General features: G+C 37.7%; 1 protein-coding gene across 4 annotated transcripts; it reads right to left on the bottom strand.

Moving 5' to 3' along the window:
* Positions 1-730: 730 nt before the first annotated feature.
* On the bottom strand, positions 731-8,827 carry ARC6 (Chaperone DnaJ-domain superfamily protein). 4 transcript variants are annotated; one of them, XR_014332106.1, is made up of 7 exons: positions 8,118-8,778; positions 7,556-7,780; positions 5,472-5,732; positions 4,380-5,345; positions 1,824-1,957; positions 942-1,264; positions 731-826 (listed from the first exon to the last, which is right to left on the bottom strand). XR_014332106.1 is itself a non-coding variant. In XM_082873556.1 (7 exons), the coding sequence occupies exons 1-6, from the start codon at positions 8,685-8,687 to the stop codon at positions 974-976; spliced, it is 2,451 nt and encodes an 816-aa protein (XP_082729682.1). In that variant the 5' UTR covers positions 8,688-8,777; the 3' UTR covers positions 731-826; positions 942-973. The 4 variants fall into 4 exon arrangements, 2 of the variants coding, with proteins under 2 accessions (XP_082729682.1, XP_028099492.2); XM_082873556.1 differs by having other exon boundaries at positions 4,376-5,345; positions 8,118-8,777; XR_014332105.1 differs by having other exon boundaries at positions 731-1,264.
* Positions 8,828-12,019: the final 3,192 nt, after the last annotated feature.

Genomic DNA, 12,019 nt, shown 5'->3' with positions numbered 1-12,019 from the left:
GCAGGTGGGAATTGTCGGGAGGAAAGTGGAGAAGGTGGCAAGTGTCATACAAGGAAGAGGATGCAAGGTGAGTGAAGAGGATACAAGGTGGAAGGTGACGGAAAGGAGGAAGAGTGGGTTATAGGTGGTGCATGAAAAAGGAGGAGATCATTGAGGGGGTGGGCAGGCAATGTGAAGGAGTCGGGGTGAGTGGCCAAGAAGGGGTAAGTGGGTTTAAGGGTGGTGGAGAGAGGCTGCGGCGATGGGGAGTGGAGTGAGAGGTGTGCAGCGAGGAGGGCAGGTGGTGATGACACCAGTGCCAACACTCCGAGGTAGTGGGAAGAGATGAAGTGGTTATTGGGTGCTCTTGGAATATAATCACGTGGTATTTTAAGGTGTTTTGATTGGTGGAGAAAGTAAGGTCCATTATTTTATGTCGGGTAACTGAAGAACATGAGATGCCATGACGTATGGTAATTAGTGAATAAGTATGAACACGTGACGCTCCATAAACATTGAATAGTTTTTTGAAGAGCTGGGTGCGTTTATAGAAATTAGGATTCTAAAATTTTGGAGTTGGTGTCTATTTGGTAATTTGATAAAACTATAATAAAAAAAAATTAAAATGAGCGTAAGGAGAGAGTTTTGTGGCATGAATAGAAGCGCCGGCTCAGACTACCAAAAAGGATCAAAGAAACAAAAAAAATTTGCTTCTCAGGGGGGAAAAAATGAAAACAAAATGCTTTACAAGTTGTGCACTCAATAATCCCGGCACTGTGATTTGCACAATCAAGAAGCTGCAACAATACACAAGTCACAACACATTGTTTGGCAGCCTTGCAAGATGCTGCAACAACACACATTTACATATAATCAGAAAAACCTTACTAGTTCAACAAAGTAACCAATAATTGAGCTACAAAACGTAAATAAGACTCGAGGAAACAAAAGCTACTATTTACATGAAAGCTTTTGCAGTATCCTAAATTCCCAATCATGATTTGAGGACAGCTCCTTCTGTAATCTTCCATCCTGAAGGTGTACATGACATCTCATACCTCGTCGTGTAGGTTGTACTGTATGAATCATTGTGCTCTGGATGGCCCACATCAGTTAGGCATGCTGACTCTTCAAGAGTTGCTTCCACAATGGCACGCCGCCCATCAACTGACACAGTCACACTGTCAATTGTCAAATTCAACAGAGAGTAGTCCCAGAACCAACCATGTTGAGCAATTTCTGCAGCACGGTCTTTCCAAACGTTTAGCATATTACCATCCAAGACCTGGCATTATAAAAAAAATTTAATCGTCAATACAACTTCAGGAAGACGAATATTTACTCTCATGATGTTGTAAGCATGTCGACTAAATAAAATGGCATTTCAATCACACAAAATATATATATATATATATATATCAAACTGCAATTTATGCATGAATCAGGGCTGAAATTTCAGTGAATCCGACATGATCCTAATCAGATTGATTGTCAAGCTTTGGCTGAGTTTTAGTCATAGGGTTGGGCTTTAGTTGAAAAGACCTAACCAGACCAAGATTGGTTCGCTTGGGTGTTGAAAATGTCAACATTATAAAAAATAAAATGCCAAACTGTATGAACAGCTAGATGTTCAATAAGATTTCGAACTTATCTGAAATATTTTTTCCTATGTCTTTTCTTTCAATTTTGAATATATATGGTTGCACCTAGTGTGGGTGTTCTAGGAGATCTAATATCTGAAGGTAAACTCATCGCAGCAAATCCACCTAAAATATAAATTATACATGTACCACTAACAAATCACCACCCAAATTATAACCATATAGATGATGAAATGTTCTCACCTCAGACAATTTTCCGAGGCAATGATCAGGTCCAAGAGCCTGGGATTTAATGTTCTGCCACTTCTGAACCAAACCTTCTGCAAATTTTGCATCCATTCTAGGCATTTCCTCCAAATTTTCAGCTACCAAGGACCCTGCAGGTTGTAAAAAGCATCGGACTTCAAATGGGGAGAGAAAAAAAAAAGTAAAAATAAATATATTTGCCACAGAAAACAACAAAAGAAAATTTAGGCTGATAAGTTCACAGGACAAAATCAATGTTCAGTAACCCAGACACATCACCAATATACAGAATTTTAATTGCTTCACACTGCCCATAACAGAAAAATTATCTACAAATTAGAGATGCACCTAGCCAATAATTTCCACTAATGCTCCGTTTGGTTCATTGGAATGAAGTAGAATGGAATAATCATTCCAACATGATGTCCATTCCCACCCATGTTTGGTTTAATAAAAAAAATGATGGAAAATGTATTACAAATAAAATCATCATTCGCTATTGTAAGAGAATATTCATTTTATAAGGATACTAAGGAATGATTCATTTCATTTTATTTTATTCTACTGAACCAAACACTACATAAATACACAAAAAATGCAAAAGGACTTCCCTAATTTGGACAGGCAAGCACCGTAATCATATGCCTCTAATCATGGTGGACTCCATATCAATATTCAAGGCTTATATGACATGGGCCTAGAAGCAGCTACTTCAATTATTTATTTTTATTTTTTAAATTTCTAGAAGCAAAATTCTTAGTGGGTAGTCAGGCAGATACTTTAATTGGTAATAGTTTTTTTATGTTCTTGTATTTTCAGTTTAATAGACAAGTTTACGGGTTTCAGTATGGAACTTTGGGCTTATATGTTTCTTTGTTACACAGTTTATATTTTTTTTGACATGCAATGGGGCTCAAAACTTGGAATCTGTTCTAAAGTAGAAAGACTTTTTCATGTTTTTGAGGTTTTATAAAGCCTATAAATAGGCCTTTTGGAAAAAAATTATGGTAGGTGGATCAACAATGCAAAAGTTGACAGCTATCTCTCTCAGAGTCATGTCACCTTTCTCTCTTTTTCCCTATTTTTTTATTTTCACCAACTCCATTTGGGACCTCACCCGGTTCTTCTCATTCTCCCCTCTGGTTTTTCCCTCCTTTTGTCTTCTCCTATCTCAAGCACTATCCATCTCCTATATTACTTTTATTCACACTTTAATATTATTATTATTATTACGAATGCACCCCTAAGTAATCTAACAAATACAAATTCCCTCATAATTTGAAAAATTACAAATACAACCTTGTCAGCGTTTGTCTCTTAATGGAGATAACCAAAGTAGTAAAAATACCTAACTACCCTCCAATTCCAAAACAAAATTACTTAACTAACCTTGTGTTTCCTCTCTTACTCAAACCCCTCTCCCCACCCCACCATCAACTCAGCCATCCAAGATTTTATACCTAAATTTTACAGTCGATATCTCAATACACAAATCCTAACTGTAAATTAATTACAGACTTCTGATAAATTGTAGCAAACATTCATAACACAATGCTACTGTTACGATGCATAACAATAACTTTTACCACAATACTTGGAAACAATTTCAGTTTGGGTGATATTGTAACATAACAACTTTTTCTACCCAAAAGTATTGGACAATGCATCAGTTGTTAGTTTCATAGTGTTTGAAAATATCTAAAAGCCAGGTAGTTAAACATTCTCAGGAATGGAGGAAATTACAGACCTAGAACAACTCTAATGCTATTAACTTGATAAGAGAAACTGCGAATAGCATTTTTAGTAATGATTACATACAATAGCCATGCACAAAAAGGAATCATTTATAGTAGCAAAGTTATATAACATTAGTAAGAGAAACATTCTTTGAAAATGTAAAACTAGAGCTTTTTCTGTTTTCTCCAACAACTAGTAGTCCAAGATATAAGAATAGAGAGAGAGAGAGAGATCCCTGAAGAGAAGAGTCAACAGCTACTAATTCAATCATGGTACGCTAAAAGTTTTAGCAGACAACAGTTGTTTAGCAAAGAACTTTTGTTTTGACATACATAGCATGTACATGTGTTGTACCCACTCTGGTGCTCTTGATGAACTTTCTCTTACTCATCAAATCATAAGTAAATAAGTAGCATATAAATGAAAGGAAGGGCCAATCATACAAGTAAAGACCACTAAATAAGAAATCAACTGCAATATACAAAGGAAAGCAAAAGACTAAAGAGGAATTAGATGCTAGTAGAATTACAAAGGAAAAAGAACAAAATGGACAGATAGCACAAAGCAGAAAGAATCATCCTGCACTACCCGTTGTCATATCACTGATTCTCTGGACTTGCAATTTATACTAAATCAACCACGTCTACAAATACTTATCTTTTAGACTAAATAGCCATATACAATGAATGGAAAACCAGTACAAGCTTTAAGCTAAATGATATTGTTTCCTCTTGTAACAGCATGACAAAGTATGCTCTTAAGGATTTTCAAATCGATAAAAAAAACATGTATGATGTATCATTAGATCATACCTACTTTGATAACATCAGAAGCCATTGCTGAACCAACTTCTTTGCGTAGAATTGAAGAGCCATTCCGAAATGGTAAATACTTTAAGCCAACCAAAGAAATGAGTCCAACTACCACACCAGCACACATAATCTTTATACTTGCATCTTTTATTTCGGAAGTAATCATTTCTTGCTTCTGTGTTTCATCAGCATTAGTTTTTTCAGGACCATCAAGTATGTTGGTGGAATCATCTTGATCCTGTTGTACCCCAGCCTCCTTGCTTTCTAAAGGAGTAACAGAACTGTTAACCTCTTCATCTTCTTGACATTTCACATTCCCATTTCCTTGCCCAAGAGGAAACACCTTCTGCAATGCTTGAATTGCACTAAACTTCACACTATCAAGCACTGCTGTAGCTTCAGCCCCAATTTTTACTATGGCAGCGGCTGCAGCTAATGGTGACCCACTAACTCCCTCCAGTCTTTCTAAATATCGCAAGACTGTGGGATCATCATAATAATCTCCGAGCTTGAATGTTATATCTTTAGTATCTCTGAATCTGAAGAAAACCACCTCCATCAACCATGTCTCCAACAATTTACAAAGTCCAGGAAGGAAATCATTGTCCTTGTCATCCTTGGAATGTTCCAAAACAAAGTTAACAATAGATGGATCTCTATAAGGTGAGTTGTCACTGTCTAAACCCAACCATGAGCGACAGTCATCAAGCTCTCCCATGAGCAGAGAACAGAGACCCCTCTCCAATGCAAAGTCCATCTCACGGATTTCTCCCCTAGCAGTATAGACATGGGCAGGATTTGCAAGAGCTGTAACCTTGGTCTGCTGAAGTTGTTGAAAAAGGTTGTCAGCATCTCGAATGAGATGAGGTTTCTTACCCACAAAGGCCTGAGCAACAAGTGCAAGTGCCACACCATAAACTTCAAAACTTTCTGCAGGTATATTACTTGGCGTGGCAGCAAAAAGATCAACCTTTTCACAAAAGTGGGGGGAAAAAAAAGGCAGCAGTTAGGCAATAAGTAAATACAAATTAACAGGAAGCATAAACATAACAATGGTTGGTTTGGAGTCTTTTGACAAGATAATCTGAGAAACCACCTGCTCTGCTGCTGTCATATGTAAGAAGGCCTCATTCATGAAATCTTCACGGGTAACTCCCCCAGCAATGGCAGCTGCGCCCCCACCTCCAACAGCCCACAAAATGTTGCGTACACCTTGAAGACCCTCTCCCCTTTTTGTCTGGTACTTATCAGCAAGTGGTAAAGCTAGAAGCTCCAGAACACAACGTGGGGTGATCTCTTCCAACGTCTCGTCAATCTGTGCTTGTAAATCTGGAGCAAGACTTCTTGCGCCTTCCTCCTGCACGAAAGTAGATTCTCAATGCCAGTATATATTTTCATCAGATAGGCACATGAGTCAAATTTTATACAGTTAAAACCAAGTGCCAACCTCTTCCATCTTTCTATAGCACACTTCAGAAGAGAAAAAAAGATCATAGTTATCACCAAATTGCAAGCAGAAGTGCATAACAGAATCAGGAATCAGTACATAAACTTGTGAATCTCCAAATGATAGTACTAGAAACCAAAAAACAATTAATGTACCACACTTGGTTCCAAAAACAGTTACTCATTACCTACTTTATTTATCATAAAATTCCCATTCCTATCATTCAGCCAGTACAAGTAAGTTCTCCTGTCAACAATAGGGTACTACTAATATAATTAAAAAATAAAAGCCATAATAGTAATACAACCAATAAAATATGTGTCTCAAGTCGTCATTACTCATCATACGAACAAGTATACTTACAAAACGCAAAAGTAAAGATTGAAATATTTTTGAGGTTCAAACCTATGTTACCAGAAAACGGTAATACCCTAACAATTTAGGTAATGGTACACACGTTCCAAAACAGGGTACACTTTCGTTCCAAAATAGTAAATTTAGTGATCCAAAGTGATCCCAAAAGTTTTTTCCAATATATTTCTTTACATGTTAGGAGGAAAAAAAAATCAAATATATGAACTAAAATCTCAAGTGAGTTAAGTTTTGACAAGAGACAAAAAAATAAAAAATGGGTCATAATTTTCATAGAAATGATTTGCTACATGAAATATATATATATATATATATATATATGCATATATATTGGATACCTAATAGTTAAAAGAAAATTACTCTTGAAGTACCTTAAATTCTTAAGTGTAATATATATAAGTTTACTCCTATAGTACCACATTTTAGAGCATATGGAGTACCACGTTCACGTTCCCGTTCCCGTTCCATGTACCGGAACGATCCACATTCTAGGTAACATGGGTTCAAACAAACTTAAAACAATGAACCTGTCTCAAGTATTGGCATCCCACTCATTCACAATCATAAATTAATGCCCACTAAATCAAATTAAAAAGAACTCAACCTTATAATAGCACAATTTCATAAGTTTCCAATCAAAATAAAATAATAAAAAATAAAACTTGAAAGAGCAAGTAAACAAAAATCACCAAGCTTAAGAGGTTTAGAAAACTGTGTACATCATAGAAAAACTGAAAAACCTGTCATAGCTATCCAAAAAAAGAAAAATACATGAACTTAAATTTGATGTTAGTGGCAAGGTTAAGATTTAGAATATTGACATCCAATTATGCACAATCGGCTTTTGAAAATCAGTGGACAACAGAACTGCACATCACCAGGCTCTGGTGCTGTAAGCCAGTAACAGTATCTCATTTAATTTAACCATCAAGTAATAGTATCTTATTTTACCATGAAGCTACTTCAACCAGTTCATAAGTAGCATTAAATTTACAGGAGTCCAAGACAGTATCACCAGATGGTAAGAAGAAGAAGAAAAAAATGAACTTTTTTTAGCATTATAGGCTGTTAATTCAGCAATTCATGAATTGGGCTGTGGTGAATGTTGTATGTGTAAAAAATATATTGAAATATGCAAAAAGTGTAAAAAAATATATAAATGCACGAGAATATGTGAAATGTATATTGAAATTCTAACTTTTTTTATAGTATTTGGTCCTTAACCAATGCCCAGTGGGTGATTGTTAGCAAGGCCCATTCATGAAAACTAGCGCAACTACAGAAAAGGACTCATTCATGAATAGAAATGCAACCCCACGCACACATACACACACACACACACACACAGAGAGAGAGAGCACCTGCAACAATTTCAATGCCCGCTCAAGCACTTCACAGCCCTTAATAAAATCCGGTGGCGACAATGCCATTGCATCCCTCGACATGTCAACATAAGCAAGCGCCATAGCCAAGACAACATCTTGCTTAAATGACTTGGGCAACCTTTCTCTTAACAAACTGTCTCCAATTTGAAGAACTACCTCAGTCTCTCCCACTTCTTGTAACACACACAAAGCTCCAGGAACCTATATAAACCCATCAAATTCACTCCCAAATTCACTACATTGCAAACAAAGACAGACTACCCAATACTCTAGTTGTTTTTTGCGGGAAGACAATAAGGGTCCGTTTGGAAGGATTTGATCTTAATCATTCAAGCACAATAACTCTCAAATTTAGATACAACAATTTACTTATAAAACTAGTTATATGGAATAGTGCTAACAATTCTCTAACTAACTATAAAAAAAACTACTAAAACTCAAATTCCTTTATTTGAAATGCACATCAATCCAATCCAATCCAATCCAATCCAAACGGAGCCTAAAAGAAATGCATAAATTGTGGATAGAAGAGAACAACCTTATCCCAGGGGACATCAGTGAGGATGGTATCGAATTCATCTTCAGCAAGGCCTTGATTGTACTCTCTTCTGGACCTAGGGTTTGACAGAGTTTCGCAAGCAGCTTGAAGAATCTGTCTTCGTCCGATCAGGACGTCTTGACTGTAACCATACTGAGGTGGTTTCGAAACCCTAGCTTCGTAGGCTCTCCTGATACCGTCCCCAAGGAAGTGCATTTCGGCACCCAACACTCGGTAGAAGTCGATGGGCATGGACACGTGGCGCTCGGGAGGGGCCAGATGGGGAGGGAGAGGAGGAAAGAGAGTGGCGGCGGCGGAGGGAGAGTCCGGAGAGTCGGAGGAAGCGGCGGTGGAAGGGAGGAATTGGAAGTCGGAGAGGAGGCGATCGGCCCATTTGCTGGCGGAGAAGTTGTTGGGAAGGCTGCTAGGGCCGCCGCTGACGGCGTTGAGTTTGTGGGGCTTCTTGGTGGTGGTGGTGGTGGTGGTGGTGTTGGGGGGTGGTGGCGGTGGAAGTGGGGGTAGAAAGCGGGAACTAGAGATACCAATGCTCAAGTATCTCAGAGCTTCCATTGGTGTTGCTAGTCTTGCTCAGTCTGTGTCTTGCTAAATTTTACCTGATATTTTTGTGAGATTTTTTTAGTACTGGCATTTGTTTGCGTTTGGGGGTTGGGAAAGGAAGTCCCTTTTTGAAAGTGGGTAAATGAGTTTTTTTTTTTTTTTTTTTCCTTTTTATTTATTTATTTATTTATTTAAAATGTCTGAATTTCTTTAAAAAGTAGATTTAATTTTGGATAAATTATAATAATAGCTCTAACACATTTTTCATTTAAACTCTTAAAATTTTAATTTTGTCAATTAAATTTTTAAAAATATTAAATTTGAATTAATTTAATTTTAAAGTTAATATAAAAATAGAATATAAGCCTAAGGCACCGTTTGGTAAGGGATTTTGTGGGTTTTTTTGGCTATTGTAGCCACAAAAGACAAAATAGGCTATTTTAGCTACAACAAACAAAACATCACATCCAACCCATAATTATTACACTCTTCTCTCACAAAAAAATAAAAAGTCAAAAAGCTCTTCCCAAACCAAGCTTTTTAACCCAGGCTAAAATAATCAAAAAAGCCAAAAAGTCAAAAAGTCAACCCACTTCCCAAACCAACCCTAAATATTATATAAAACAATTGTGATAGAGTCTCTTACACATACATGACCCCCACACTCCCCACTCTCGTCCCAACCCTTCATAATGTGGGATCCACATATACATAAATGGACCACACATACACATCAAAGGTTAAGATCAAATTGAAGGTCATAAAACCCCCAAAAAAAAGGAGTTCCAAACATTATTCTATATAAAATTGTGATCAAACCTATATTTTAATATATTGTTAATTAATTATTCTCTGCACATGTGTTTTTATAATTAATACATTTCTTTTAGATTGATTAATTCTAATTGCTTGTTGTTAGCTATATATTTTGTAAAAGCCAGTTACAGTCTGACACGTGGCAGAATAAGGGTATTATTGGAAAATAATTTAAGTCTCCAATCCTGATCGTACACGTGGTGATGATAATTGGTTCTCACATGGTCTGAGCAACATTGGATCAGTAAAGAAATGCAAGGTGACGTGGCTTCAACGGTTACTCATATTCAAATTCAAATACAGGAGGGAAGCCTAACTGCAAATGGTGGCATAATGGAGCTACTTCTAAGGCAACATGATCAGCGATCATGGAGGGGCAGTTCGACGGTTCGAAGAGCAGTTCGAAGGTCATCTTTGACAAGTATAAATAGCAGAGAGACCCCCAGGAAAAGGGACAGAACTCAGATCATAGATACCAGTCTTTATTTCATATTTTTACTTTCCAGTTTTACATTCCTGTACTTTCAATACCTGCACTTTACATATCTGCACTGCACTTCAATTCATAGGAGTAGTCTCAAGTAGATTCAAGTGGACTGTTGCTGTAAACCTCTTCGAGGCTGAGTTTGGACTATTGTAAGTTTTTCATTTTTATGAAATACTTCCATTGTTCTTCATATTAATTGTTATTTCTCTTAATTTCTCCTAAGTCGAGCCACCAATAAAAGTCCTCTTCATTGAGGCTGAAAGAACTAAAACACAATCGTCTGGTAATTGGTTGGCAATCACAATTTCTGTAAGGACTGATTGATCCTTGCTGGCACGCTCACATTCACAAAAATACCCTTCGAAAAGCCAAAAAGCCAACATATATTTTTGGCACGCCCGGTGGGACCATTAAAACATGGCTAGACGAAGACGACAAGGAGAAAATGAATGCTTGGAGGAAGGCGTAGAAGGAGAGGTAGAAATACCTAATCCAGAGGATAATGTGGTAACACATCCTGTGGAAACTCCCATGTTATCAGAACCTTTGGTCGAACAGACCAGTACTTCTGGACAAGAACCATATGCTCGTAGTATTGGATGAAACCAAGGAATTGGGTCATCCACCATTTCATCTACTCAGCCAACAAATCCATGGGATGGCTTAGTAGATGCTATGGGACAACAACTAATGAACACAATGGAAAAATGGGCAACATCCTTCTTGGATCGAATGAATAATCACCAACTAACAAACACAAGACATACGGAGGAGGTTTTAAATGTCCCTCAGCAAAGATTGGCTAGAGATAAACAGCCTATGCAAGTTAATGGACATTCTAATGGTCAAACTAGTACCCAAAACTTGGAAAGACCATCACCTCAGTCTTGGTATGAACCTGTTTCGAGGCCTACAGTGAGCCAAAGTGCCTCAGTACTCAACAATGAGGCCACATAAATTGGTGGACCTGGCCAAATACAAGAAACTGGCATAAGAACGGTTACAAATCCCATGTTCGAAGCCATACCTGGTACTAGGGGGTATAATAATCCTTTATTCGAATTCATACCCGGGGGGTTGGAAGGTTTTCCCACAAATGGAAGGGATACAACATCTGTTCCAACACCTTTTGCAGGTCCTTTCACAGGACAGGCTCAAAGGGGTTACCCACACCCCCAACAGCAACCTGCACCACAGGGGCACCCAGTCCCAAATATGCAACCTTATGGACCAAGAGGACAACAGGCACAAGTTTGCCCACCAAACCCTGTGTTTGTCCCTCCAGTAGTGGTTCAGCAAGCACAAAATTTGGTTCCTAGAGACCAGATTGCTGATATTGTTAGGGAGATATGTGGACCAATGGCTCGGGGGGTCCAGACTCCTATATACAGAAAACCATACCCAGAATGGGTAGATAGGGTACATGAATACCCAAGAGGATTCAGAATACCAGATTTTACTCTATTTTATGGAACTAGAAATCAGTCAACTGTAGAGCATATTGCTAGATTTGCTGCTCAATGCAGTGAATTCACTAATCATGATTATATGAAACTGAGATTATTTCCAAATTCTCTGACTGGAGGAGCATTCGTATGGTACATCAACCTTACACCTGGGTCCATTCAAAATTGGCAACAGATGGAAGAGGCATTTCATGCCCAATTCTTCCAATCGGAGCCAGAAGTTTCCATGGCAGACTTGGCTAGATTGAGTCAAAGGCCTGAGGAAAAGGCTACTCAGTTTATTGCCAGATTTAAAAGGGCTCGGAATAAATGTATCATTCTCCCAGAGCCAGAGTTTGTAAGATTGGCTCAAAACGGTTTAGAGTTCAGGCTTCGAAAGAAGTTTGATTCAACTGAGTTCAGGGATTTGGTCGAATTAACCTATAAGGTGTCTAGATATGAAGCATTATTAGAAGAAGAACAAGATCGAAATAATGCCTTGTATAAGACATATTATAGAGATCCCAATTATGAAATCGATGCAGCAGAGATTGTGGGCAAAGAACCTGTAATTTGTGAAGCATTGATTCATAAAG

This window comes from Camellia sinensis, chromosome 6 (assembly GCF_055761805.1).
Source record: "Camellia sinensis isolate YWXY chromosome 6, ASM5576180v1, whole genome shotgun sequence".
In the NCBI taxonomy this organism is placed as follows: Eukaryota; Viridiplantae; Streptophyta; class Magnoliopsida; order Ericales; family Theaceae; genus Camellia; species Camellia sinensis.
This window is presented reverse-complemented; position numbering and strand designations above follow the sequence as displayed.